This window comes from Glycine max, chromosome 11, assembly GCF_000004515.6.
Source record: "Glycine max cultivar Williams 82 chromosome 11, Glycine_max_v4.0, whole genome shotgun sequence".
In the NCBI taxonomy this organism is placed as follows: domain Eukaryota; kingdom Viridiplantae; phylum Streptophyta; class Magnoliopsida; order Fabales; family Fabaceae; genus Glycine; species Glycine max.
In genome coordinates, this window is record NC_038247.2 from 6,024,701 (window position 1) to 6,051,249 (window position 26,549).

General features: G+C 30.9%; 2 protein-coding genes across 2 annotated transcripts; both read right to left on the reverse strand.

The window, feature by feature from the left end:
* Window positions 1–4,129: 4,129 nt before the first annotated feature.
* Window positions 4,130–8,142, reverse strand: LOC547874 (aspartyl protease family protein 1). Its single transcript, XM_006590673.4, has 10 exons — window positions 7,562–8,142; window positions 7,031–7,163; window positions 6,537–6,772; window positions 5,901–6,125; window positions 5,465–5,600; window positions 5,292–5,371; window positions 5,117–5,210; window positions 4,964–5,021; window positions 4,584–4,655; window positions 4,130–4,499 (listed from the first exon to the last, which is right to left on the reverse strand). Exons 1-10 carry the CDS (start codon window positions 7,858–7,860, stop codon window positions 4,306–4,308), a joined length of 1,527 nt encoding a protein of 508 aa, XP_006590736.1. The 5' UTR covers window positions 7,861–8,142; the 3' UTR covers window positions 4,130–4,305.
* Window positions 8,143–13,297: 5,155 nt separating this feature from the next.
* LOC100306109 (RING finger protein) lies at window positions 13,298–16,032 on the reverse strand. Its single transcript, NM_001250749.2, has 5 exons — window positions 15,565–16,032; window positions 14,968–15,146; window positions 14,526–14,609; window positions 13,830–13,997; window positions 13,298–13,716 (listed from the first exon to the last, which is right to left on the reverse strand). Exons 1-5 carry the CDS (start codon window positions 15,707–15,709, stop codon window positions 13,594–13,596), a joined length of 699 nt encoding a protein of 232 aa, NP_001237678.2. The 5' UTR covers window positions 15,710–16,032; the 3' UTR covers window positions 13,298–13,593.
* Window positions 16,033–26,549: the final 10,517 nt, after the last annotated feature.

Consider the following 26,549-nt stretch of genomic DNA (forward strand, 5'->3'; position numbering starts at 1 on the left):
ATTAATTTACAAGAAAAGTACTCATTTCTTTTTCTGCGTTTCAACTTTTTTAAAATAAAAAGTTGTTTAATCATCTTAAATTTGCAAAGTCTATGACCTTTCCACGGTACACTCAAAGAATTGCTCACCCATCCATCTCAACACTAATAAATTCAACGGCTATTATAACTTTTCATACAACAAAACAAAAATATTTTTTTTTATCAACAAATATTAATTATTAATTTGTGTTATCGGAAAAGATCAAACTCATCATCTTTTTCTCAATCATCCATCCAATCAATTTTAAGGAAAATTTCACTTCTTTGCAACACATTACTAGCACATTACTGACTCTTTAATTAGAGGTAGATTCACATCAGGTGTTCAAGATCTAGGAACAAACTGATTTTTGAGGATTATGAATTTTGTATAATAGAGATTATTAACAAGATTAGTTTTTTATGTATAGACAAGCGCACGTGTTGTATTTGTTTTAGCATCTTGATATAGACCTTCTTATATTAGGGAGATTTTTTTATTTTTTTTAGCCGCAGGATATGTCCCGATTATTGTTGTATATTTTGGGTTTAATATAATTTACATTTTTCTCAAAAAAATTTTAAATCTTCAAAACAAAAAAATCTTTCTCATGCTAGAATTAGTCTAGATGCACTAGTGGCTTTCACTAGCATAGGAAACTGCGCCTCAGTTATAGGAATGTATGCGGTAGTTAAGGTTGAGGTTGAGCCATCGTAATTTTGTTTTTTGGGGCCAAAGCTTGCATTGCAAGCCATGATGGTCGCCAGGTCTTATCAAAACTATAATTATTGAAGGAGCTTTCCTGTGCTAATGTGGATTACGGTTTAAACTTCAAAGGAATCTAATTATTAACGATACTGATTTGTGTCCGCATAGTCCGGTGCATTTGTAAAAAGCAAATAGTATAATGCGATTTTTGAATGTTCTTAAGATGAAAAGTAGCTTATTGAATCAGCGGGGGTGTATTTAATTTATGTAATGTAATAATAAGTCTGTAATGCACTTTTGGGTTGAAAATGTAAATTAGCTACTCTCTTTTTTCTCTGTCAAAAAAGATGAATAGATATGCATACGATGTCGCTATGTGGCCAGTTATGGTGTTGCTGGTACTGCATGTTTGTGCAGTTATACTAATATAAATACTTTCAATGAAAATTTACTAGAAGCATATACTCAAAGCATAAATTAAACACTAAATGTGAATACTTTCAATGAAAATTTTGACCATAATTCACTACTTCGTAGGGACTAATTCTTTTTCATTAGACTAAATTTCTGATAGTTTTTCACTATATTGTTTTTTTATTTTATATATTTTTTAAAATTGTATTAGCAATTGCTTGTATAAAGATAAAATCATAACTTGTATTTTCCAAAGATCTTATTAGGGTAATAAATGTAAGATGATTGTGTTGTGATCTTTGCAGATATCCGGAGATGATGTGATTTTAGTCCAAAACAATGGTCCCTAGTCGACTTGCTGCTGAAGTCCGATGATATTTTGGTTAAGGGATTTTGCTTGATTTAAGTCACACTCAGTGTGAGAGTGTTATTGTGTTACTGGGTGAATTGAAGGCGACATTAATTGGATGTTTTTAGAATGCAAATGGAATTTCTATGATGGGGATCGTAATCTATCTTTAGATTGTGCGTAAGACACTTTTTTCTACTGATCCAAATAGGTTAAGGAATTTTTTTTTAATGTTTATTTATTATTATCCATTTAAATAACATGTTTTATATTTTATGTCTGTTTCCCCATATTTCTTCTCTTTTATCCCAACAAAGTGTAAGTGAGAAATAACCAAGAATTAGTATTTTTCAAATTAGCTATTGTGAGAAATTGCCCAAGAAAGAAATTAAATACGTTAATACCACGTTAACTAAAATAGTTCCATAGAGTTAAGCTGCTGCAACGTGAGTTCTACAGTCCCACGTTAACAAAACTACAATTTCTAAGTTCATTACTCCTGCATCTACAAATCAATTCGTAAGGTGTTTATTTATCCATCTGAAATCGATCTTAAGAGTTTTGACTACGTTGACAGTAAAGATGAAATGATTTTTTTTTATCTATATATTAAACGATGCTTGTAGTTGTTGGTCCAAAAAAATTATTAAATGATGCTAAGTACCTATATTCTATAAAACTGAGTGACAAAGTTACCAGTTGAAGTTATACACAAGCCCCACGGTTGAAATACATTTTACTGCTTTATCTCCCTTCCCATTAATCAAGATGTTAAAACACAAGTGACTATGAGAGTTTGACCAATTACTACAATTTCTCATTTTCAGAAGACCGACAGAGTCATTTTAAATAGTAACAAACTAATTGTTCTATCGTATTAATAGTCCAATAATAACGTCCTCCTCTTGCATACATTGAACAATACCTTTCTTCCTTATATTTACCCTCCCGTAAGTTTATGTTAGTATTTAATGAATTCTGAAATTAAGTAAAATTGGTATTTTGATAATTCGCATACTAAAGATTTATGTTAAAGATTGTTGAAGTAAAACTCTAATTCTGATTAGAGAACAATAACAGTGAAATTGCGTTTGTAAGTTTTATCTTTTTATTTTGCCAGTGAGAAGTGGGCTAATCAAAACGGTTTCTGTGTACTCATGTATGTCTGCAATGTCGATCAGGTCAATGTGTTTAGTCCTAAAATACTGAAATTGTGTCGATAATTTTTTCTCTTTCTATATTAAAAACCTTCCGTAGATAGAGTTAGAGGCGCTTATTCATAAAATGACTTACGTTTCCGTGTCATGAACCAGAATTCATTATTGGTGCTAAACAGCTAATTAACATGCCTTTGCGCATTATTAATAATTTGCAATACATGTGTATATACGTATTTGTTTATACCTTCTTTGGACGAAGAAGTGGAGATCGACTAATGGATATTCATACACATTTCTGTTTTGGATGTTGTTCCGTCTTTAATTAGGAACATGCTGTTTAGAGGAAGGATCAAAAGTGAAAGAACATAAGAACCAAATTATGGATGGAGTAGACACTAGACAGAGCTAGCAAAGAAGAGCTCTTTCCTAGGGTTGGGATATTCTTGTAAGATTTTAACAGGCAAGGGCAAAAGGGTAATGATGCTGTGTTGATTAGGGAGAAAATAAGAGCTGCTGATGATCCACGTTTTGGATCAATCTTTGAACACCGACTCAATTTATAAGCTACTACTATCTGCTATAGCATTTCTTTTTCTTACAAAACATTTATTGTAGATGGAAGAGGAGTACCAAGTACAAGTTTTTAATTGTGACTACTACTTCTATAGGCTTAAGATAGCATCCGATATTTATGTCAATTGTTGAAAAAAAATAATTTCTTCGCATGATAAATTTATTTTCAACTTTGGAAGCTAAAGGCCGCTGGTAAGAGTTCATATCTGTTTTTTCTGGTCAATATATGTGTTCATAACTGGTTGACTTGATTTATGCACGGCCAACTTGGACGGTGACAATTTTAATTGAATGCCTGAATGGCTTGCTTTCCATGTTGGTCTTTTTATTTATGCTCTTCTGAATGAATTTAGAGACTGAATGCTAAGTCTTGAAGTGCCTTGCCTCCTACGGATTTGTCACACTAAATATATTTAAATTGATAGCAGAAATAACAGACTAACGAGGGTTAATGAAGATTAATGAAAGTTAATGAGAATTAATAAAACCGTTTTCGTAGTAAATGTGACTTCCCCTAAGAGATCTAGGTCGGCCCTTCTAGTGTAGGTACTGAGATAAAGCACAAGGCCAGATGGTTTAATCTCTACCCCCATGTGTCTTTATACTAATAATCTAAAGGTCCACTTAAATCCATAAAAATTCGAAACTTTTAATTATTGTTAAATGTATTAGACCCTTTACAACTATATATGAAGATTTGTAACTAATCTCATGGGACGTTTAGTCCGTTTTTCTAGAACAACCAGCACAATTTGATTGGTGCTTGTCCAAGTCACGAGTCAACACTGCTGCGTTTACAACAACGAGGATTTGTAACTAACCCGTGAGGATTTGCATTGAAAGTCTTGAGACCGAGTAAAAATGAAATCAGACAAAAACCATAGTCCATAAAAGTATAATAATGTAAGAATGGAAATATATATTTTCACAACTATACAGACATGTTACATTATTTACAAACTCATTATCAAAATAATGCTACTAAGAATCCAAAAAATGCGTAGCAATAATGCTTCTCTGGTGTGTCCTAAAAAAATACTAATATTAGTTATAAAATACTGAATAGCCTATAAGATATGCTCAAAGTATGGTCAAAAGCACCAAAAGGGCCATCATAAACGCAGAGGTAGGTTTTATCTTAAATGAGAGATTAGGTGACAGCTCAGGATCATTAGACTGGTTTGATGTTTCTTCAGGATTCACAGCTATGGCAGGAGAAATAGCAGGGGAATTTGATCGGTTAATAGCTAAAGTAGAGAGTTCATCAACATAACCTGTGAATAACATGTCTCATTAACAATAATTAATGGAGAAAGGATATGCAGTGTAATGAAGCAGAAGAAGTGAACTGTACTCACAGTTAGATTCCCTCCAACCAAGAATCATGTTCTCACGATCAAAGACTATACGGTAACCAGTCATGAAGTTTTCTGCATCAAGATAAATAAAATGAATATTTCAGGTATATGCATCGATTCATCAACAATAACAGTGGAAGTTTAGGTGTTTTTGTCATAGTATTGATGTATGATTTGTCAAACTTAAAAACATACAAACAAGACAGTGCATTGGTGAATGCTAAAAAATTCCAGAAGAAACATAGAAGGTCTGATAAGAATGTAGCAGTTGTGGCTGCTATATTGATAAGAAACATGAATTGACAAAGTAATCTGAAATGAAAGCTTCAAGATCATATATTCATATAGTATAATTTAGGTTTTTCAATTAAAATACTCACGTCCTATGATGTTCACATTGTTGCTTTTCAGGACTCCCAAACAAAGTAAGTTAACACCCTGGACATCACAAGAAGCATTTATGAGGTTAAGAGGGCTGAAAATCATTATATAGTAATATTAATGAAACCCAAAGTTTGATTTTATGTTCTCACCTCACCACTGATCGTTACTATAGGGTCTGTGACAAGATAATTGTCTCCACCTTTCATGGTCAGATTAATGGGAAGTTCAACAGTCTTGTTTGAACTGCATATAAAGTCAAATTCAGTGCCTAACGGTTTAGAATGAAAAAGAAGTAGTAGAGGCTTCTCTCAAGCTATAAATCACCTTAAGTCATAACAGTACTCAAAGGGGAGCTCATCAGAACTAGAAGATGAATACCGTTGTAGTTTAATTGCAGAATTGAACTGCAAAATTAATGGGGAAAAAAATTAAAAAAAAACTCATGTCACATGAAGCTCTAGTTACCTTCTTAATGAACCACAATCAAGATTACTTACACTGTTAGTAATCTGCTTATAAGCCGGGTCGTTTAGGTGTGTGAACGAGGTACCAGAGTCAAATATTGCATGAAACTCAAGATCGGCAGCATTTCCTCCCACAATAATTTGGGTAACAGTGATGTTATAAGTAGGGCTGGAAAGAAATACACATGTTAAAATAAGCACTAGTTAAATTAAGTTAGACTCAATAATTTCTTCTACAGTTTCTGTTGTATGTTTCTTTTTCTTTTACCAAAGAAGTTGGGGGGAGGGGAGGGTGCTACATTTTAAGGTCAAGGCATGTCATGAGCCTCAACTGGAATCAAACCAAACACTTTTTAAATACCAATTCAGCCAGCACCAATTCATTTTTATTCTTTTTTGGTATGTTTCAGAATGCATCTAAGTGGCCACTTCTTGTTTAGACTAAAAGGAGAGAAGAATAACTACTTACTGCAATGCCCTGAGGTTGAATGGTGTCTTTCCTTGGACCAAGCTACTATTATCCCCAAATGTGATTCTTCCAAGACCATCAGATCCAAAACACATTGAAAAAGAATTCGAAGTGAGCCCTTCTTTGGCTAGGATACTTGGGACAGATTCATTACCCATTCCTAGTCCAAATAGACCATTTGGAGCTGCTCCATCCAAAAATGCACCAGTCTGAACTTGGCCACAACTGCCACATATTGAATGACAAATAACAATGAGCAGGTTGTTAAAGACAAGAGAGGCCGAAGAAAAAGTTGATTATACCTAGCAGTTTCAAAGAACAAGAATCAAACAGAAGCTATGATTGTGAAATAATAGTTTAATTTCAAGGATCATTTTGGATTTGGACATGTGGTTATTATTGTGGGTATCATCAAACATCCTAGAGATGAAGTTTTTGCCAAATTCCTAAAGCAGTGTAATGCAGTATGGCCAAGAATACACTTTTTTTTTTTGTATAGATCATATGTATCCTTCACTTGAGACAATCCTGTTCGACCTGGGTTGGACTACTATGAGTTACACTCTAATGCTTCATATGTATGCTCAGTACATGTATTACCAACAAAACATTTCAGTAAGATGTTGAGAATTTTACCCAAAAGTAATTCGTGTGTCAGCATCTTTTGTTTCATCGTCATCTGTAATTAAGTGCAACACATCCTCCACCAGGAATCCAGTAGTTGAAGTACCATTCGATAGATAGTTTACTTCATATGGACAGATGCTATCAGATGAAGGGCATTGTCTCTGTAGCTCACATAAGTTGCTATTGCACAGAACGGTTTGGCTTGTGGATGATCCTTTAAGATCATAGATATTAAAAGCAATTTTCTGTCAGATAAAAGTATTAAGAAAGTGTCATTAAATTTAAACTTCTACATCAGAGACAAAAACAATATGATTCCATTTAACCAAGACTAAGTGACTATCAAGATATCCTTCAGAAACTAATAATGATACCAATGAAGTTTCACACAGGGCATTCACTGACCATCATAAATTACAAACTAACAAGTATTCAGATAAAACATAAAAAAGTATATAATTAAAAGAAAAAAAATACTTAAAACAATAAATAAGATGGCATACCTCTCCGTTTGATTCTACACCTCGAACACATTTGGTACAATTACAAGGTAACCAGAACAAGTCACTACCAGTATCCAGTGCCACCAGAAACGATAACGGTGGAGTCCCAACAGAAACATTGGCAAAATGCAAGCTGAAATCCAAATAAGGAGGACAAATTACTAAATTATTAATTACTAATACTACCACATACACACACACATCAACACAAAAAAAACCCATTAAAAATTTCCCTTATTGAAAATAAAAAAGACAAAGGGTGTAAAATGTAAAAAAAATATTTTCACACAACCCAAAAACGAAAAGAAGGAAAAATCCATTTGTTTTCATATGGTATCTTAAAAAAGAAAGCAAAAAAAAATCCCCTGGAGATTCTCTTCCTGCACCACTTTTTTCAAGCACCAAAAAACATAAACAATATTCCATCTTTGCACAGATCTATATATACAAAATCCTTATAAAAAAATGAGTAGCACCCAGAAAACAAAAAGAAAGAATGAAATTTTTTGCAAGTTGTCAAAGAATTCGTACAATCCAAAGGCTCCAATCTGATAAGTCTCGTTGGCGGGGACAAAAGTGAGAGGCGAGTGGTGAACGGCGGCGGCGAGTCGCCGGCCCCGGAATATTCGGTCTCTGTGGGCCATAACAACATAGTACAGGCGAGTTCCCTTGTCGGGTAAGTCATGAACGCCGAGAATCTCCTTCACCGGATCGGAGAAACGGTGGTGGATGTCGAAGCCGAAGGAATTGAGAGCGTGGCAACTCTGCGAAGCTAAACTCAGCAGCAGCAACAGCAGTGAGATATTACAGAGCCAACTGTGACAAGCCATGACCGTGAGTTATTGTTGAAGGTAGCTACGAGAGGTTTTGACAGAACAGAGAGATAGATATATGGTTCTGTTATGGTATGTGTGAGAAGGCTTCGTGTTTTTGGTCTGTGGACTGTGGTCGTTAAGACGAAATAGATAAAATATAAAAATGAGTAAAAAAAAAAACGGAGAGAGAGGGAAGGAGGGAGAAGGAAGCTACGTCAAAAGTCGGTTGAGTTTGGTTAAGCATCCCAGTTGCAGGGAAAAGTTCAACTCCTCTTTCTCCCCTTAGCATCAAGGGATTCACGTTGGAACACTGTGGGCCCCTGTTCTATATATTCAATTTCTGAATCAATATTTTTTTTTCTTTTTTTGCTTCTAGTTTGTATTTTGGTGTAGTGTTTTTTTTATTACCTATAACATGTTAGGGGATATAATTTTGCTCACTATGGATAGAAATAATATGATTGACAAAGTTATTTTATAACTTATTTAATGAATTTTTGGATCACTATGCAAATGATGATTAATTTGCTTACGAAAATTTAGCTATTATCTTTTTGTGAGATTTCTTTTTCTAATCATAATTTTGTATGCATATACTTGAATCGAGATTTTACTGGAGAAAATTGGGCACAATTTTAACTTATTTGATGAATGTTTATATTTAATATATTAACTTGAAATCATTAATAAATAATTCTATATGAGTTTATTTATCCATTCGGATAGCTAGTTAATAAAGTGTGTTCTTTAATTACGGATAGAAAATAATACTTCTCAAATGTAAAGATTGGGGGACTAGATTATATTTCTCTCATTCAAAATAAAATATAGATTATATTTCTCTAGGTAATTTTTACTACGCGAGAGTGGATATTAAAAAATCATGGAAATTGTATCTTATCTAATCATGCACCGTTCCTTCAAAAATAAAATTGTATCTTATGAAGTTGGTTTTGCTGGCGAAAACAAGAACGGGAAGCCAACTGCACCCGTTCAACCTTTCCTCAAATGTTTATTATTTCTGTCACGACCATTGGTTGTCATAAATCAAAAGGAATGTTATTATGGGTCTGCAGATAACTACTTTTTACATTTTTTTTACTAAAAATATAAATCATTTTTCAGTAAATAAATTCTTAAAAACATTTCTAACCTTAGATGCAAACAGATTTTATATAGTTTAATAATTGATCTAATGTTAAAAATATTGGTTTATCTTCATCTTTTTTTTTTTTTTTTTTACATTTCAGCTACTTTTTTTAGATTCAAACATAAAACTCCCAATTAAGTAAACCAGACAACCAGCAATTATATTATTTACACTTTCAATGGTAAGGAAGACTTTTTTATTTACTTTTGTTTTGTCAACTTTTAAAAGCATTATTTTATTCAAATACTCTAAAAACAAACTGGAAGAAAAGAATAATGATAAAAGAATTACTCCATTAAAAGACCTCTTTGTTTCCTTCCACCTGTCTTCATAAATTATTGTTTTCAGTTTCCCATCATTTATTTAATTTTCTGGGTATATTTGTATTTATGGTTATTTTATTCTTTTGACCAGAAATCCTTTTAGTTTTGATATATATTAATTTAAAGTCTGATGTAATCTATTTTAATAATTTTATTATATTACTTTTTATTTGATACATTATATGATATTAAAGACATATTTAATTTTCATTGATTGAAGGACTGATTTAAAGAACATAATTATATAAAGAGATGGATGCTTTTGGTTGAGGCAAGTGAGAGTTTTAAGTCAAAATATGAAAAGGTGGCGATTGGTGGAAGTTACCCACTTTCCTGAAATATGCATGAAAAAGTTGGGGAGGCTGCGAGCTAGTTGGTGTTGGTCTCTGCATTGTGCGCCAGAGACATCTCAACTGAAAATTACAACCAAAATATTAGTGATGGAAATTATTATATGGAGAGTACAATAGAATAGGAAGCAAAGCCATTGAATTCTCAATTCCAAGATTTCTAAGAAACATTTTGACCGTTATAGTGGGTGACTTTCTCTCTTTCTTTCTTTGACCAGATCCAAACATGAAACTTGTTTCTTTTTCAAATAAAAGAAAAAAAAAAAAGGTTACACTATATGATGCTGGGAGGAAAAAAAAGGTTTACAAAAAGATTTCTTTTGGTAATTAACCAAGCAAAAAAAAAGATCGATTGATAGCTACCAATGTCTTTTTTAATCAACCAGGAATTCCCTAATTGATTAGAGGAAAAATTAATATCTCGAACTACTAAATTCAATTAAGGAACTTGTATTTTTTTTAATAAATGTTCTATAATAAGCATAGATTTTTAGAAATCGAACTTTTTACTACATATTCAAGAGCATGGTTAGTGACGAACACTCCCTCTACCTAGTTGCAATATAATAAGAAATGAAAAACTATATAATTTTAGATTTCTTATTTGTACGCACATTTTGTAACTTAATATATTCTTATTTTATCTTATACTTCCATATTTTTTCTTATCTTCTTTATGATAGTAAAAATGTTATATAAAATAATTATATAATAAGTTAGAAAAGAGAGGAAAGCATAGTAAGTGAAATAGTCCTTCCTCACCTAGAAAAACATTTTAAACTTTACACTTCACGTGATTGCTTTAGACTATATCGCCTCTGTTACGAGAAAGCTTCTTTCAAAACAGGAAAAAAAATTGTAAATAAATTTCTTCAACGCAAAACACATGCATAGACTAACGTCGAAAAGGAAAAAAGGTGCGGTGTATACAACGGAGACACAACGACATCGAGATAACCTTGGCCTGTTGTGGGTTTTGGTTACGTTTAAAAAAGATGTTGAGGATCTGATGAGTGATAAGTGGGTGATGTTGGTGCATCATGTTGGGTAATTGTCTCGTTTTCTATTTCTGGGTTAAAAACTGAATGTTCGTGTTAGCATTCGTGGCCTTATGATGGTGAAAATTGGGTTAAGGAACGAATAAAATACGACTAGTTACATGTTGTGGGATGCATGGTGTTCATGGTCTGAGCAAATGACACTTTCAAGATGCTGGTTTTTTTAGAGAGGATTTGAACTTCGTTTAAATAATAATAGATTTTATACGATATGTAAAGAAATTAAACTTAAATTATTTTCATTTTTTAAAAAAAATACTTAAATAAGGGAGCATTGTGGCCCATTTTTTAATTCCCGATTTTATTTTTTATTTTTTAGTTGAGATATTTTATCCTCTATTTTTTTTTAAGAAAAATCCACAAATTTAATCTTGATGTTCAATATGAAATGTTGATTTATATATGTTGTAAATATTGACTAACATGTGATTATTTATTATCTACATTACAAATATTTTTTTAAAATTATTTAATTGCTAATAAGCTTAATTTATTAAAAAAATTAAAAACATGCATAAATAAGTTTGAAATTAAAAAAGAAGATTAAAATTATAGATTTTTTTTAAAAAGGGAGGAGCAAAATGTCAATTAAAAAATATAAAGACTAAAATTATAAATTTTTTAAAAGTGAAAAATAAAATATCTCAATTAAAAAAAATTAAAATCATAAATTTAAAAAAATAGGAACCTAAGATTACATTTTAGCCTATTATTACTTTTTACTCTTGCCATTAGAGATGAGTTTGAGTTGGATTAGATCAAGTCAACATCATATTTATATCCAAATCCAAGTTGATCAATATCAATTGGTTTAGGTTGATTTAGGAATTTCTTTTAAAAAAAACTAACAGCATGTTATGAACTAACCCCATCATATTCAAGTTTGATTGAGTTAATTATCTGGTTTATTATTGGAATCATAAAAATTAAAAAAAAAACATACTAAAATGAAAGAAAATTAACGAATAATCTCAAAAGTCAGAATTATTTTTTTTCGATACAAAGGAAAATAAAGACAGCAGCTCTATTAGCCTCCCGGTATATATGACTGAGGAGGTTAGTGTTCCAATCAGTGTTGGATAACATCCTTTTGATATTGCCAAGGATGTTCATGAGATAGGAATCCGGAGGAGGAATCTTGTTTCCTTTTATCAACTGCAGCCACCTTGATGCCAAAAAAGCATTACAAGAACCCATTTTAACATGGAAGCACGAAGTAACCCGACCCATAGCATCACGTATATATATTTTAAAAAGCGTTCCAGAGTTGGTACACCACAACTCCATTGGAGGCTTAAAAGAGTGGGTTTGAAGGTTGAAAATTAGCCAATCAGAATCATCCTGGGGGGTTGGAATAGGAGCAATCAAATCACAGAAACGTTAGGATAGGATGGTCTTCAACGTCTCCCACCGGAAGGTTTCTCTCATTCACCGCAATATGGTTCCAATTATATGAATTATATTAAGTTTAGGTTGGTTGATGTCAAATATGTTCCACATACCTATATTTGATACTTGAAGTGATATTATCGTATTTATAATATTAAAATCTGAACTAAATTGATGGTCAGAACCAACTCAATTTTTCTCTTCAATTTAATTTAGACTTTGGGTTAACCAAACCATTGTTTTGTACTGACTCTGATGGGTACATGGTTTTATACCAACTCCCATGTAAGGCCATGGACCAATAAATATGGTTAGTCCTTTTCTTTTTTATAATTATAGATGCTTATTTGGATTAGACACTTAAAACCCCGGGCTTCATCTGAGTTGTCGGATTAGAACTATGGACACTTGTCAACGAGTGATCGTTAGGTTAGATTTTTATTTTATTTTTTGTTACAACTTGGTTAGGTTCGATCTATAGTCTGTTATTGGAAATTTGCAATTGTTTGCCAAAAAATTGTAGAAAGACTGTTTGTGAAGTTCAAAACTTCAAATCAAAACAAAAGTTGTACGAATGAGATTAGATACAAAGGCCAGAAGGAATTTCATGCATTCACGGATTGTCGCATTCATAAATCTAACAATTAGATAAAGATGGAACGATTTATATTTTAAATATATGAATCATCCAATCTTTATCCTATGATTCTAAATCTAACCCACTGCATAAACACGTGCATTCTCTAACTAAGGAATCCAAATCCCCAGGTAAATCTTGCTCTGACAATAGTGTACATAATCTCAAATAGTACCAGCTAAGATCATTCCTTCTCTAAAAATTTAAATAACTTATTAGTCTTGAGATTTTAACTCCTAAGATGTATAAAGTAAAACAAAAAAAGAAATTTACCATTAATTGTATAAACACAACCCACTACAAGTCAATAATAATTAAGTCCACATTTGTTGACACTACATGCCTCTTCACTTTATAAGAATAAAATTTGAAATATATATTCTACAATATTGTCTAAATGGGATTTAAAAACCATACAGAGCGTTTTAAATTCAGAACCAATCATTTGCTCATACTTTCTTAGAATAGCTAAACATGTCATAAAACTGAATTTACTCTCTAAACTAAGTTTGAAGCACCCCAAACGAAAACCAAACATACACTAGTTGGCAAGAATCAAAACACTAGTTATATCACCGTCTCTTGTTCTTTATTCAAAAAAAAAAAAAAAAGAGCAGAAAAAGAGTGGAGACGGGCTAGAAAATGGGTCAATCACTCTCCTCCATATACAAGTGGAAGCTGTTTCATCTCAAAATTTTCTTTACACTAATTTAGTACAATGATACCACTCAAACTGCAATGGCTCCCACTAGATGTAAGTCCTAGAATTAAATAAGCTTATAAACAAAAACAAAAATAAAATAGGGACATTATTAGCGGTCTGTACTAAGCATATACAAAATTACAGATCCCTTCTGCATAATGGGCAAGAACCATGTCTGAAGAGCCACTTATCTATGCAAGGTAGGTGAAACATGTGATGGCAATGAGGTAAGCTTCTTACTGTCTCTCCAAGCATAAAGTCCTATATATTGCACAAATGCAGAAATGTTCATATCACAATACACAATCTTAGAAATATTTAGTTCAAGGTATAGACATCTAGTGGTATTGACAAAGAAAAGTGTAAGAACTAACCTGCAGGCAAACTGAACAAGAGACTCTATCACCGGATGCATCAAAATTGTTGTCTGTTGTAATTTTTATTTTGGGGATTTTTTCAACCAAATCTCCAGACAAACCTTTGGAACCCCCGGTGTCGAAGATGTTTTGAACCTCATCAAAGCTGGCTTCAACAGCACCCATCTGATAAGCAAGAGCAGAGTTGTCAGCAAGAAGAGGAAGTTCATGAGCAAATCTCAAGTCTCATTGCTGCAATAAGTGCACTTTTGGATTAAAGTTTGCAAACTTAAGTTTGAATGGATTTCATTTTGCAAAAGTACCTTGATATTGCTAAACATAAGTTAGAATCAAACATATGTTGGTAACTTAAGTTTGATAAAAAAAAATGAGTTTACTATAATGTGATTATGTTTGGATATTTTTTGTTCAAAAGTATGTTGGTAAAATGAAATTTGTTTGGATAAAACTAATTAAAAGTACTTTTACTTGATGTTGCTATCAGATAAATACTTCAAACAGAAAATGAGTTTTCAAAAGGAACCCCCAAGTTGCTTACGGATGAAACTCAGTTTGGAGGCAACCAACATGAAGCATAGAACGTTTGAGGGTCCAAAAGCATGTTTGAACCCACCAAATGATGAATCAAACATACTCTAAACATATCGCCAAACTGAGTTTACTGGCCAAATGCAAGTTGGCAAAGCAAATTACCTGACTTTGAACAGCACTCAACATGGCCGGACCAATCCTCTCACGCACAAGTCTCCCACTCAGTAAGCTGGCAATAACATCAATCTGTATAACTCAAAAAGATCAGGTTACACAACATGCAATTATAAATGATAAATAAAACTCAGGAGGTTACAACACAATAAGTTTACAAGCCAACAGAACATTCCATTGTAATCATGTAGCTACATCATGAGCACCATACCCAACAAATGTTCCCAATTTGACAAGAGTCAAAACTTACATGGCATTTTCAAATGTTTTTTTGTCTTGTTCTTCAATAAGAATTGAAATTCCATCTAGCTAACCCCAATGATAAAGGTTTGCATCAAAGGATTACGCAAAATACTACGGTAAAACTCCAATTCTAATTGAACAACTGCATTTAAGTTTTGTCCTTTGCCCTGAAAGCTGAGCAACTCACCAAGTATAAGACACAGCCAATCCCAGATTCATCAGATTGCCAGAGAACAAGAGAGGATTCAAACACTTCAATGGAAAAAACAGCTCCTGATATGGCACCAACAGCAGCCCCTCGAATGAAGCCACTCTCAGTTTCTTGTCCTATCAAAGCTCCAGTCAAAGCCCCCAACAAAGTGCCAACTGCAGAAGACAAAAACAACCTTAAACAAAGCACACACCACACCTTAATGGTTAAAACACTAGGGTAGGGATATAAGAAAAACATTAACCAAACTTTGGACGTTTTTGAAAAATATGAAAATAACCAAATAAGACAACCTAAGCAAAACAATCCAGCCAACAAATAGCAGACCCCCACCCCAAGTTTCAATTTTTTTCAAACAAATTATAAAAAACACACATTTTCTGTCTTAATTGAAAGCACAGAACATCGTACAACACCAGACAATGACAACAATCATCCCCCCCACCCCCAAAAAAAATGATTAAAAAAAAGGCCAAACCCATGATACGAGGTAAACAGAAGCAGATCAAGCGTTTGAGCGAGAAATGCAACGAATGAAAATGAAAATGAATAAAAGGAAAAGACGAATCAAACCTAATGCGAAGCAGAAGGTCAAGATCGCGGAGAAGATGTTCCCAATGACTGCAGAAAAGGCGAGGGTACCAAGCTGTTTAACCCTCTCGACGAAATTCACGAACGTAGAAGATCGCAAAGGACACGGATTCAGCGCAAAATCCATCTGGGTGTCGCAGAAATTTGCACGAATTGAAAACCCACAAAGGAAATAAACAAAAAGGGTACGGTTTGTGATGTCACAAGATTTGGGTTTAAGAAAGAGTTATTAATATATGTTAACAACAAAGAACAATAACAATAATAATAATAACAAGAAGAAGGATATTGAGAATAAAAAACGCGCTCTTGGGCAAATGCTTAGTCCATAAGCATTAGGAGAAGATTGAAAGGAAGCTACAATCAACCAACTCGCATTTAAAGCTTCTGTGCCTTAAAGCGACCCTTTCTCTCTCTCTCTCGCTCTCTCTCTGGCTAATTTTTTTTCTTGAAGGAAATATTTTGTGTTTAATTTTAATCTATATGAATAATTAAAAAAAAAATCACTTTCAACTAACACGGGACGGTGACCGAAGAAGGGCTAAGAAGGGTTCTTTTGACAAGTTGGCGTGAGACTCATCTCATCTCAGGCTCAGGCGTGCCAAACCAAGTACCAACTACCAAGGAAGGGTCACGAGAATTTTAGTTTGGTTTTTTCTAAAATTTTGATTTTTCGATCACTCGTTTTTATTTTTGGTCAGAGCGTGCTTTCGAGCTTAGACTTGAGAAAGGAGTGCCTTGGGGTTGTAGTTTCATTGGCTACGCTTTTCTATGCAAGTGGTACGACCACACTACTTGTTTTTCACATTTTTTTAATATGTTGATAATAACCGGTGATTGTTTTTTTTTTATTGATTTTAATCTCCTGTTGTTGAGAAATTTATTCATTATTTTTAAAGAGATTCTTCCTTTTTATTCAATTTTTTTTATCCGACTCAAACTTGAACTCTTACTATCAAACTTGTTGTTTTTATAACCGAACTTGTTTTTTTTTTATTATTTATTTGGTCCCTATGATGAAAAAAAATATCTGCATTCGATGGGTCAAGTAGGTGGGTAGCAGGAGACTTTGTTGGGAATGGGCCATGGGATAAATGTGTGTGACATATTATTGCCCTCACTCATCCCAATCCACTCACTCGAAGTTATCGATTGCTAACAACTGAGATCCATTCCATTGTCACCTTAACGCCTCCATGAACTTTGTGCCTCTATAATAATTAATATATTCAAGATTATAAAGTTGATTTCTTATAACTTTTGTATACTTTATTTATATTTTGAATATTGAATCCTTAGGACTAACACAGTTAAGATTATAATGTGTTGTCTAAAATTATTAGAATATAATGGAGATATCTCATTTTGATATACACTTTTTATTCGACATTTTTATCTTTAATTTCTATTAAGTAATTATCATATGATTAATTATTCACTGTCTTGTTTTATTTAACTCGTCTTCTTTCTCTTTTTCGTCCTCTTTTGAAAAATGCAACAATAGAAGTAATATATAAAAATATACTGCTACCTCTTCAAACAGTTTGGAACATTATATCGTGCCTTTAGCTACTCATGACATGCAGAGATCGAACATTAATTCCAATTCTTATTCATGATTGTCATGGCAAAAATGCTTTACTTTTATCTACAAAGCGAACCAGCCAATAGATATAATTTATTGTCTCACAGACCAACCAATAATTTATATAAAAATTTTAAAATTTCTGGGAGGACCATGATCCGCCACTGACTTTTATATTTGATTAACTTGGCCTTCAAACTTTAAAAATATGTGAGTTTAGTTTGTTTTTTTATCTAAGAATTCATTATGTTTTTTTTTTAATTTAAGAGAATACAATTTACATGTACGTTTTTTTAAAGATTGAAGATAAAATTTATCAATTAAAATGTAATAACCTTAATCACGTTTGACCAAAAAAGAATAAAGACAAAAATATATTTTTCCTTTAATAATGACTAACGTACATGTGCAATATCCGATCATTGTTGATTATTGTTTAATTTGTTTCAGAAGTTCTGATGATGGAATTGCCTTCGTTTCTATCCGAAAATTACATAATTAATACATACACATCGTGCATCACAAATAAAAAATCCACGTGTAATTATTATGTAAATTTATAGCTAGAGGTGTTTATAAACAACGGAAAAAATCGATCCAAAAATCAAAAACAGAAAATTGAACGATAAAAAAATTGAAAAATCAAAGTATCGAATCGAATTTAAGATTTAATTTTAGAAACGGATCCAAACCCAACTTATAGATACGTATATATTTTTATTCATATATTTATAGTATCATTCATTTTTATTTTTATTTCTTATATATTTATAAAATTGTCATATAACTTATATTTATTTATGAAAAATATATTAAAAATATTTTTAATAATTATTTAAGTTAACAAATATTCTATTATTAGTTATATAATGAGATATAAATAAAATGTTAGATATTTTAAATTATTATTTATTATGTATTTTTTTATTTAATATTTTCAAAAAAACTAAAAATAAGATTAAAACCATCAATCTTATTTAAAACATTTTGAATTAAATTGAATCAAGTCGAATTAATAATTTAAATTAAATCAATTAGATAATAAATTAATAAAATTAAAATAATCAGATCAACTAATTTTTTCTTCAAAATTAATTTAATTCAAATACCCTACTTATAATAAATCGGACATGAGCTATGTCCCGCATGAGTACGTGTTACCAAATTGAAGATATATCTATAGTAGTCTTTTTTATGATATAGTATGCAGTAGTCTTAAGTCTTAACAATCTAATAGACCGAATCTCTGAATCAAATTTCAAGTAACTGTTGGATTCCTTGGAATAAAACTTAGCTTATAGTATGATTTTTAACGAGTCAAACAACATTTGTAAACCTATATACTAACAAATGCAGGGACGATTCTGGGGGTGACAATCTCTCTCTCTTGTTGTTAACAATGGATATGCAAACTTTATTTCTCTGGCTATTTTTATATAAATAAATATACAATTTTAAAATTATTAATATAAATTATATATGTTAAAATTTATTTATTTTTGTCTCTTACAAATTGACATGTCCTGATAAATGATAAAATTTATTATTATTACATTGTTGTTATTGTTGTCTATTATCAAATTAGGACAAGTTTAGTTAATTAATCGTTTAAAAGAATTTTTGGATGTTAAATATATTTTTAGAAAGTTAGTTTAATTTTATGAGATGTTTGGTTATTTTAAAAGTATATTTGTATGTTAAAATTTTGGCTGAAAATGCAATTTATTATGCATTAGACTTGAATATCACTTTTATAAACGGAAGTTTTCTCAAACTTAATTTTACAAATTTTAATCTAGATATACACTTAGATTCACCTTGATTTCACTGTTTCAGTACATGATTGCTTGCTAATGGTAATTAATTAATTAAAGTGGTTTATACCGTGTAAACATAGTTTTACACTCTCATCCAATTATAAATTATAAATTATAATTTAAATTATTTTAAGATAATTATTTTAAAAATCAATAATCATTTTACATAATCATATAAATTATAAATTATAATTTAAATTATTTTAAGATAATTATTTTTAAAATCAATAATCATTTTACATAATAGATTGAATAAATATGTAAAAAATTTTAGACCATGTATAACTTTTTTTTTCTTTAAAATTTCCTTTAACTATAAAAATGTTACATTATATTTATTTTATTTCTGATTTCTATGATTTGTGTAAAAAAATAGTTTTTTCTATGATTTTTAATATTTTATATTCAAATATTTGAAAATAAAAAATTGTGTGACATCCCCCATAATTAAATAAATGAAAAAATATTTTTCTAAAAAAAATGAGTGCTTACAGTACTTATCAGTTGTGATGTCAGATTGTCAGTACTGTGTTTGATTCATAAAAAATATATATATATAAATTGTTAAGTTTCAAATGTGAATGAAACTTGGATGCAACCGCCACATAAAAACAAATAAATAAAGTACAAATTGTATAAGTAAAAAGGACATGTAAATCTGATGTTGAAATATTTTGATTTAGTATATAATATTAAATTCATTGTCTTTTTCATTTACCTTCATACTTCTTCTTTTTCAAAATAAAAGTAGTTTAAAATTGTAATATAGGTATTAAAAAAATAATTAATTTATTAAATTTCATAAAATAATATAAATAATTTTTTTAATATATCATTTTATCTCTAATTAAATAGTATTCTTACTCATTTATTCTCACTACAACGCATAATTCTAATTAATAATAACAAATTCACATATATATATATATATATATATATATATATATATATATATATATAAACTTGATGGATCAAAATCTTTTCACTTCACCCAACTCTATTGTATCATTTGTTACTTGCCGAAAAAAATAAGAGATTTTTAGAATTAATCAATAATATAAATACATAAATAAATATTAGTGATTTAGGAAAAATAGTTCATGAGAATTAAAAAAAATATATTATATTAATGCATAAAATATTGATTGAGAATAATTTTAAAAAATATTTAATATAATATTGATTTTGTAAAACGACTTGTATTTTAGAATAATTTTTTTAAAAAAAATGACTTATATTTTAAAACGGATGGAGTATGACTTTGCATTTTGCATCACACCTGACTAAAACATAACTCTTCTCTTATTTAGAAGAAAAAAAGAGTCAAGATTTCAGCAACATTAATTTCACTGATTAAAACAAGGCAGCTTTTCTAACACATGCAGTTAATTAATTCCTTGGGAGAATCTATCTCCAATTTGCCAAATATCTTGTCATTTAAGCTTGTTGGTTAAGGCATTAAAGTCTAAAACAACTACACCTAATGCTAGATGCGAAGGTTTTCTATATACTAATGCGTTATTTTGATATTTTCCTAAACGAACACGACTAGAATAATGGGAAGTTGCAACGTCAATTTATACACATTGCCTATTCCCGTAAACTTAGGTTGCCAATTTCTATATTTTGACAATAATGTATATGGATGAGATTGCACAAAGCAACAAATACTTTGATTAGTTCGGGAGGCTCCCAGAAGAACATCAATTAGAACTTAGGAAGTAAAATATAAAATTTGTTTTCTCGAGCTAATTGACCAAGCATGCAGGCATATATATCTACTGCTTTCTAGACTGCTGGTGTCATCAAATCTAATGTTTGTCTATGGTGCAATCCTTTTCTTTCCACTGCACATTGACCTTCAAACTCAGTTATTAGATTCTATGGCGCATTAGGTCAACTAAGAGGGCTTCAAGAACAATAACCCAGCTGCAGGGAGTATCTTTTTTGTGACCATCATTTCAACTTTCTCAAGTGTTCTTATAAATTATCTCACATGTAGGGGCACATGATGTTATCAACTTTGCAAATAATGTAAGACGTGTCAAATAAGTATATGAAACTAATCAAAGGCAATGCCAGCTTAACTTAAAGTCCTCGCTTTAATTAGGTCTTAAAATATATTTTATTTACTATTATAATTATAATTATAATTTTTTCAAAACAAATTAAAAAAATGATTTTTATTTGGTAAATAATATTTAAATATTTTTCTTAAGAAAATATCCCTCGTATATAGTACGTACGTACGTAGTATTTGATTCACTTTAATTGAAGCTTCTCTATTAGTTTCTGTTTGAAATAACTTCACAAACGCGAGGACGTTAAAATATATGCTGCAGAAGCAATTGTAGGCGGACTCTTATAAATTTTCTCTAAGCCTGGGATGGAACCGGTTAATTAACTCTCATCATCTCAAATCGTAATTAAATAATTAAGGACGGGTGGGTTTAGGGTAGAAGAAATATTGATGACAAATTTAATTTCAACCTCATTTTCGTTAAGGAGAAAATTAATGTTGTATCGGTTTGAGAAGATACATGCTTGGTTGCTAAATGAAGAATGTGAAGACATGCATTGTGCAATTTGTGCTTATATCATGGCGTCAGGGAGGTAGGGTGGAGGCAATAATTTGGCAAGAGCTGCCAAAGCGAATTAAATAAGCAAAACTAAAAATTGGCCATCTCCAAAAAACACCAAAATTCTGAAAATGATGTTAAAAAATCTTATTGAAGCGGAAAAGTTGTTCCACGAGAAAATTATATGTGGGTACAAATGTCAAGCCTCACAAGTCACAATGAAATAAGCCAAATAGAATTATAAGATTAGTATAATGGTAAAAGAAGAAAAGAAAACAAAATTTGTGGATTTGATTTTTTCTACTAATAAAATAATTAACAATTAATAACTAACATTTTTTTAAAAAAAAAAAGCGAAATGCCATTAATCATATATGTAAATGATATGTTTGATAAGGAAGAGGATATCGGGTATATGCTGTTTGTCATTATTTTTCAAAGTTGTTTACTTCATCCAATCCTCAAAATATTGATCATGTATCTAGCCTGGTTCAAGGTCGGATGGCTCGCGTGCTTTAAAAGAGATTATTCTCAATTGGGATTTTACAAGAGAGGAGGTTTTCCAATCTCTTAAGCAAATGCATCCTACCAAAACAGGTATTCACGGAACCCCTACTTTATTTTACTAAACATTTTTGGGAAGATGCAGCAGAAGGTGCTAGAAATCCCAAATGAGGATGGTGATCCAAAGGCTGTCAATGACAACTTGATTGCCTTTTTTTTATATTATTTGTTTACACTGAGACTTTGACTGCTTTGATACCCAAAACGAAGAAGCCAACGCATCTAGTGAATTCCGGCTCATTAATTAGTTTATGAAAATGAACTGTGCTCTTCAAATTGGTGACAAAGATGATAGCAAATAAATTGAAGAAATTTCTTCCATATATTGTCAGTGAACAATAGGGTGCTTTTGTCATTACTCACAAGCAAATGACTGACAATGTCTTATGTCATCATAGATCATCCTTGGACTGAAAGATGATTATTGTTGTGTGCAATGGAGTTCTTGTCCTCTCCAAATTCAGTCCTTGGTGTTTGCCGATGCCCTAGTCATTAGTTTTGTTCGTAATTAGTTCTTTTTCCTGGTTTTGTTTTGTAGCTTTTTGACAGATAATAAAAAAGATGATTATTATTGTTGGCACTCTAAAATTGGGCCGAATTTTTAGGGGCCTGAATTGGTAGCTGAATTGCTAAATTTGGGCCAGTCACATTCATGGCGTGGCTTGATTATTTCATATGAAAATCAGAATTTAAGAGGGTGGAAAAGTAAAGCCTTTCTAATGGTATTCAGCTAAGGCAGTCAATTAGCTAACAATTATAACTCAAATATGAATCATAGAAACAACTTTTAGTTGCTTTTGATACATCTTGATATGAAAATTTGATCAAACATGAATCATGGATGTCAAGCTAAACATGCACTGAGTTATGTGGAAGGTGTTGGAATTAATTCAAAGTTGAATTATTGTTATCGGCTTAAGATCGAGTAGTGATTCTTTAAAAATAAGAACTAGAGAAAGCGGTAGTGTGCTTTTAAAATTTAAAGAGAATGACAACTATATTGGTTGGCACGAGTGTCTTATAGATAATGAGCGCGGGTCAACCAATGTGTTTAAAGGATGAAACATTGAAGCCACTTAAAATTAGTTGAATGTAGATGTTTTAATTAAAAAAATTCATCGAAATCAGTCGAAAAGAGATACACCAACAGGTAGAAGTATGTTTACACTTTATAGGCAGTTATCATAATCTATGTTGATGTATTGAAATATAAAATATGTATTAGGAAACTATAGATAAGATCTTTTGCCAAAATCACAATTTAATTACGTTAGTTTTAGTGTGTTTTATTTCTCATTTCCTTACTGCTTTTGTTTATAGTTTTATGATGTTATTTGCTTTTTAGCAAACTTAATTGTTCCAATTAGGAGTGTTGATAGATTGATTTGATTCGGATTTGAAAAAAAAAATGATTGAATTTAATTAGTTCAATTTAGTTTGAATTTCATGATTTTTTTGTCTAATTTGAACTAAACCAACATGATATTGATTTGGCCTCATTGACAATTAAACAGGTGAAGTATTTGAACTTTTATATTAAGTGGGAGGGGGGCTAAAAACCTATGTGAACCTTGATGTGTTGTAATAAATCAAATAAGACCTATTTTTGAAGGCCAATAATGGCTGGCCAAAAGAAAATTCGTACATAGTCAATGAAGTCATAATCAAAACACCAATTGGTGTTTCTCAAGGAAACCATTGCGTGACATGGTTGTGTCCATTTGGAATATTGGAGTGCGTGGTTGCGGAAACCATAATTTGCATGAACATCATTGATTGCCCGAGAGTTTGATGTGGTAAAACTTAAGATTTTCATATATTCAAAATTTCCAGCAAATGAAGAAGTCTAAGAAGCCACGGAATTCCCTTTCATGGGCAATGTGAAACAAAATTGATTTTGGACCAATGTACCATCGTCACGGATGAGGATCTAAAAAAGAGGAGGGAGACAGATAAAATAATAGAAACTAGAAAATATGTGTCAATTTACCTTATTGGTATAAATTGTGTCAGTTACTACTTTTGAGTAGGGATGGAAATGAGCCAAGTCACTTGTCAAGGGCTTTTGGCTCGGCCTATTTAAGGTTCGGTTCGGTTTGGTTTGTTTACTATAGAGGTCAAATGCATGTTAAAAATTTTCAAAAAAAAAATTTCAAGTTAAAAAGATAATGCAACCAGATTAATACTTCCAAAGAAAAAAATGTTTTGTAAAGATATTTTCAGACAATTTAAATATTTTTATTTGGCTATATTAGTATAAATCATCTCTAATACATATATTTTTTAATATTATGCTTTTTTTTATTTTCTTTTGATATACTTTGTGTTTTAACAACTTGAATTCCATATGATTTTCTTTATCAATTATTTTTGGATTTGTACATTATTTATATGAAAATTTATAAGTTTTTTTTTAATTAGTATTTCACTAGGTTTTAAAACAATTAATTGGTCAAAGACATTTTTAAGCAGACTTTTAAATAGGCTTGTAAGCCAAGCCAGACTTTTATGTAAGTCGAGCCTTTAAGAAAAATCTATAACAGGTAATGGACCAAATTCAAGTCTTGCATATTCAACTCAAACCAAGCTCAAACCTAATAAAACTTGACTTGACTTGCTGATTTCCACCCATACTTTTGAGCAAAGGAAAAATTGTGAAACATTTGGTGGACACGCCTTTGCCAAGTGGTTTCAGTTGGGTTTAGTTTTACTGGGAGGAGACTTTGGGCCAAGTCCGGAATCGTTTTTGCTAGTAGGCTTTCGTTTGCATCCACCTTTACAAGGAGGAGGTGGCTTTGGGCCGAGAGCTAGTACTCCTTGTGGAACGAAAGATGGTGGAGGATCGAGTCTTTCATAATCTGTTATGTTAGTTCTTAGAACCATCTCCTGGATACCTCTTACTCATTTAATGGATTCATTGATAATTTCTAGCAAATTAACAAGCAATGTTATATATATGTATATATAGAGAGAGAGGGAGGGAGGGAGAGAGATGGGGTAAAAAATAACTTAAAAAAGTAAAATACAAGTAAGCTAAAGAAATGAAAAATGAAAATTCATAGCCATATATACCCAGTGTGGATTAATTAAAGAAATTATTAGGAAATAACTTTGTGTTTTGTGAGTTGCATCAAATGGCATGAGCATTAGAGAAAAACTGGCTGGTTGGATAGAACACGTTACTACCGAGTGGCACCAAAGACCAATTAAATATTTGTTTTTATGAGTTGGTTTAATTTAAGTTTGAGAAAAAAATGAAATTTAGTCTGATTATATTTAATTAATTTGGTTTTAATTTTTCAGATAATTTAATTACATCAGTTTGATTAAATTAAATAAATAGTTTGGTTTAGATCTTTAGATTAAATTTTAAACTATTATATATTTTCAATCCTTTTATCTACATAGATTATGGATTATCTTCTTTTTATAAAGTGTCTTGGATAATTAAGGAAAAACGAAAAAAAAATTACAAGTTTGATTCTCTCCTGCTCCTGTCTCTATAAGTTTTTATCTTTTAAGTTTTTAATTGTAATATTACAAACTAAAAGAAGTTTTTAATATTCAATCATTTCAAACAATAAAAAGAGTTTAATTTATATACACGATTTATGTAAAACATTTTTACAAGATATCTAATAAGAACTCACTTTATTATCAGAGCATGTGAATGAATGAGAATATGAGATGACACGGTAAAATAATCAACTTCTATTGAATGCATATGTAAAAAGAATTACACTAATAATTCATATAAATTGAATTCATATTTAAATCAATTATAACGATTGCTATTGTTTTTATTAATATATAAATTGTTTTAATTATAAATTTTTTATAGCCAATTTTTTTTATAACTTTACATGAAATGATGAAAGTATGTTCCGTTCGTCTGTTTGTCTAAAATATGATAAATACTAAACTTCATAGGAGAAATGACGAAAGTATAAGACTACTGAAATACTAAAATCTAAAATGTATAATTTTAAAACTAAAAATTTGATTGGGTGATCAGGTTAAAAAGATAAGTTTGAGAACTAATTAATTATAAATAACTTGGTTTGAATTTAAAGTGAAATGAACTAATTAAAAAAACATAATCGCTTAGATTATGCAAATACAAAGTTTAGTGCTAAATTGCTAATAATAAAAGAAAAATATTAGTATTATGCATACTCCAAGGATGGCGTGCGATATTTTTCTTTGTATTCATCTTGTAGGATAATAGCTACTACAACAAAACAAGGAATAAGGCAAAGATATTCGCCAAAACAAAAAGGAACAAGATAAAGATGCTTTCTACGAAGGTTGTTTGAGGATATACACTGAATCATGTGATGTGATTTGATGTGATTGCGATAGCACATGATGAAAATTCAAACGGATATTTCAGAATTCAGACTATTAAGCTAACAAAGGTTG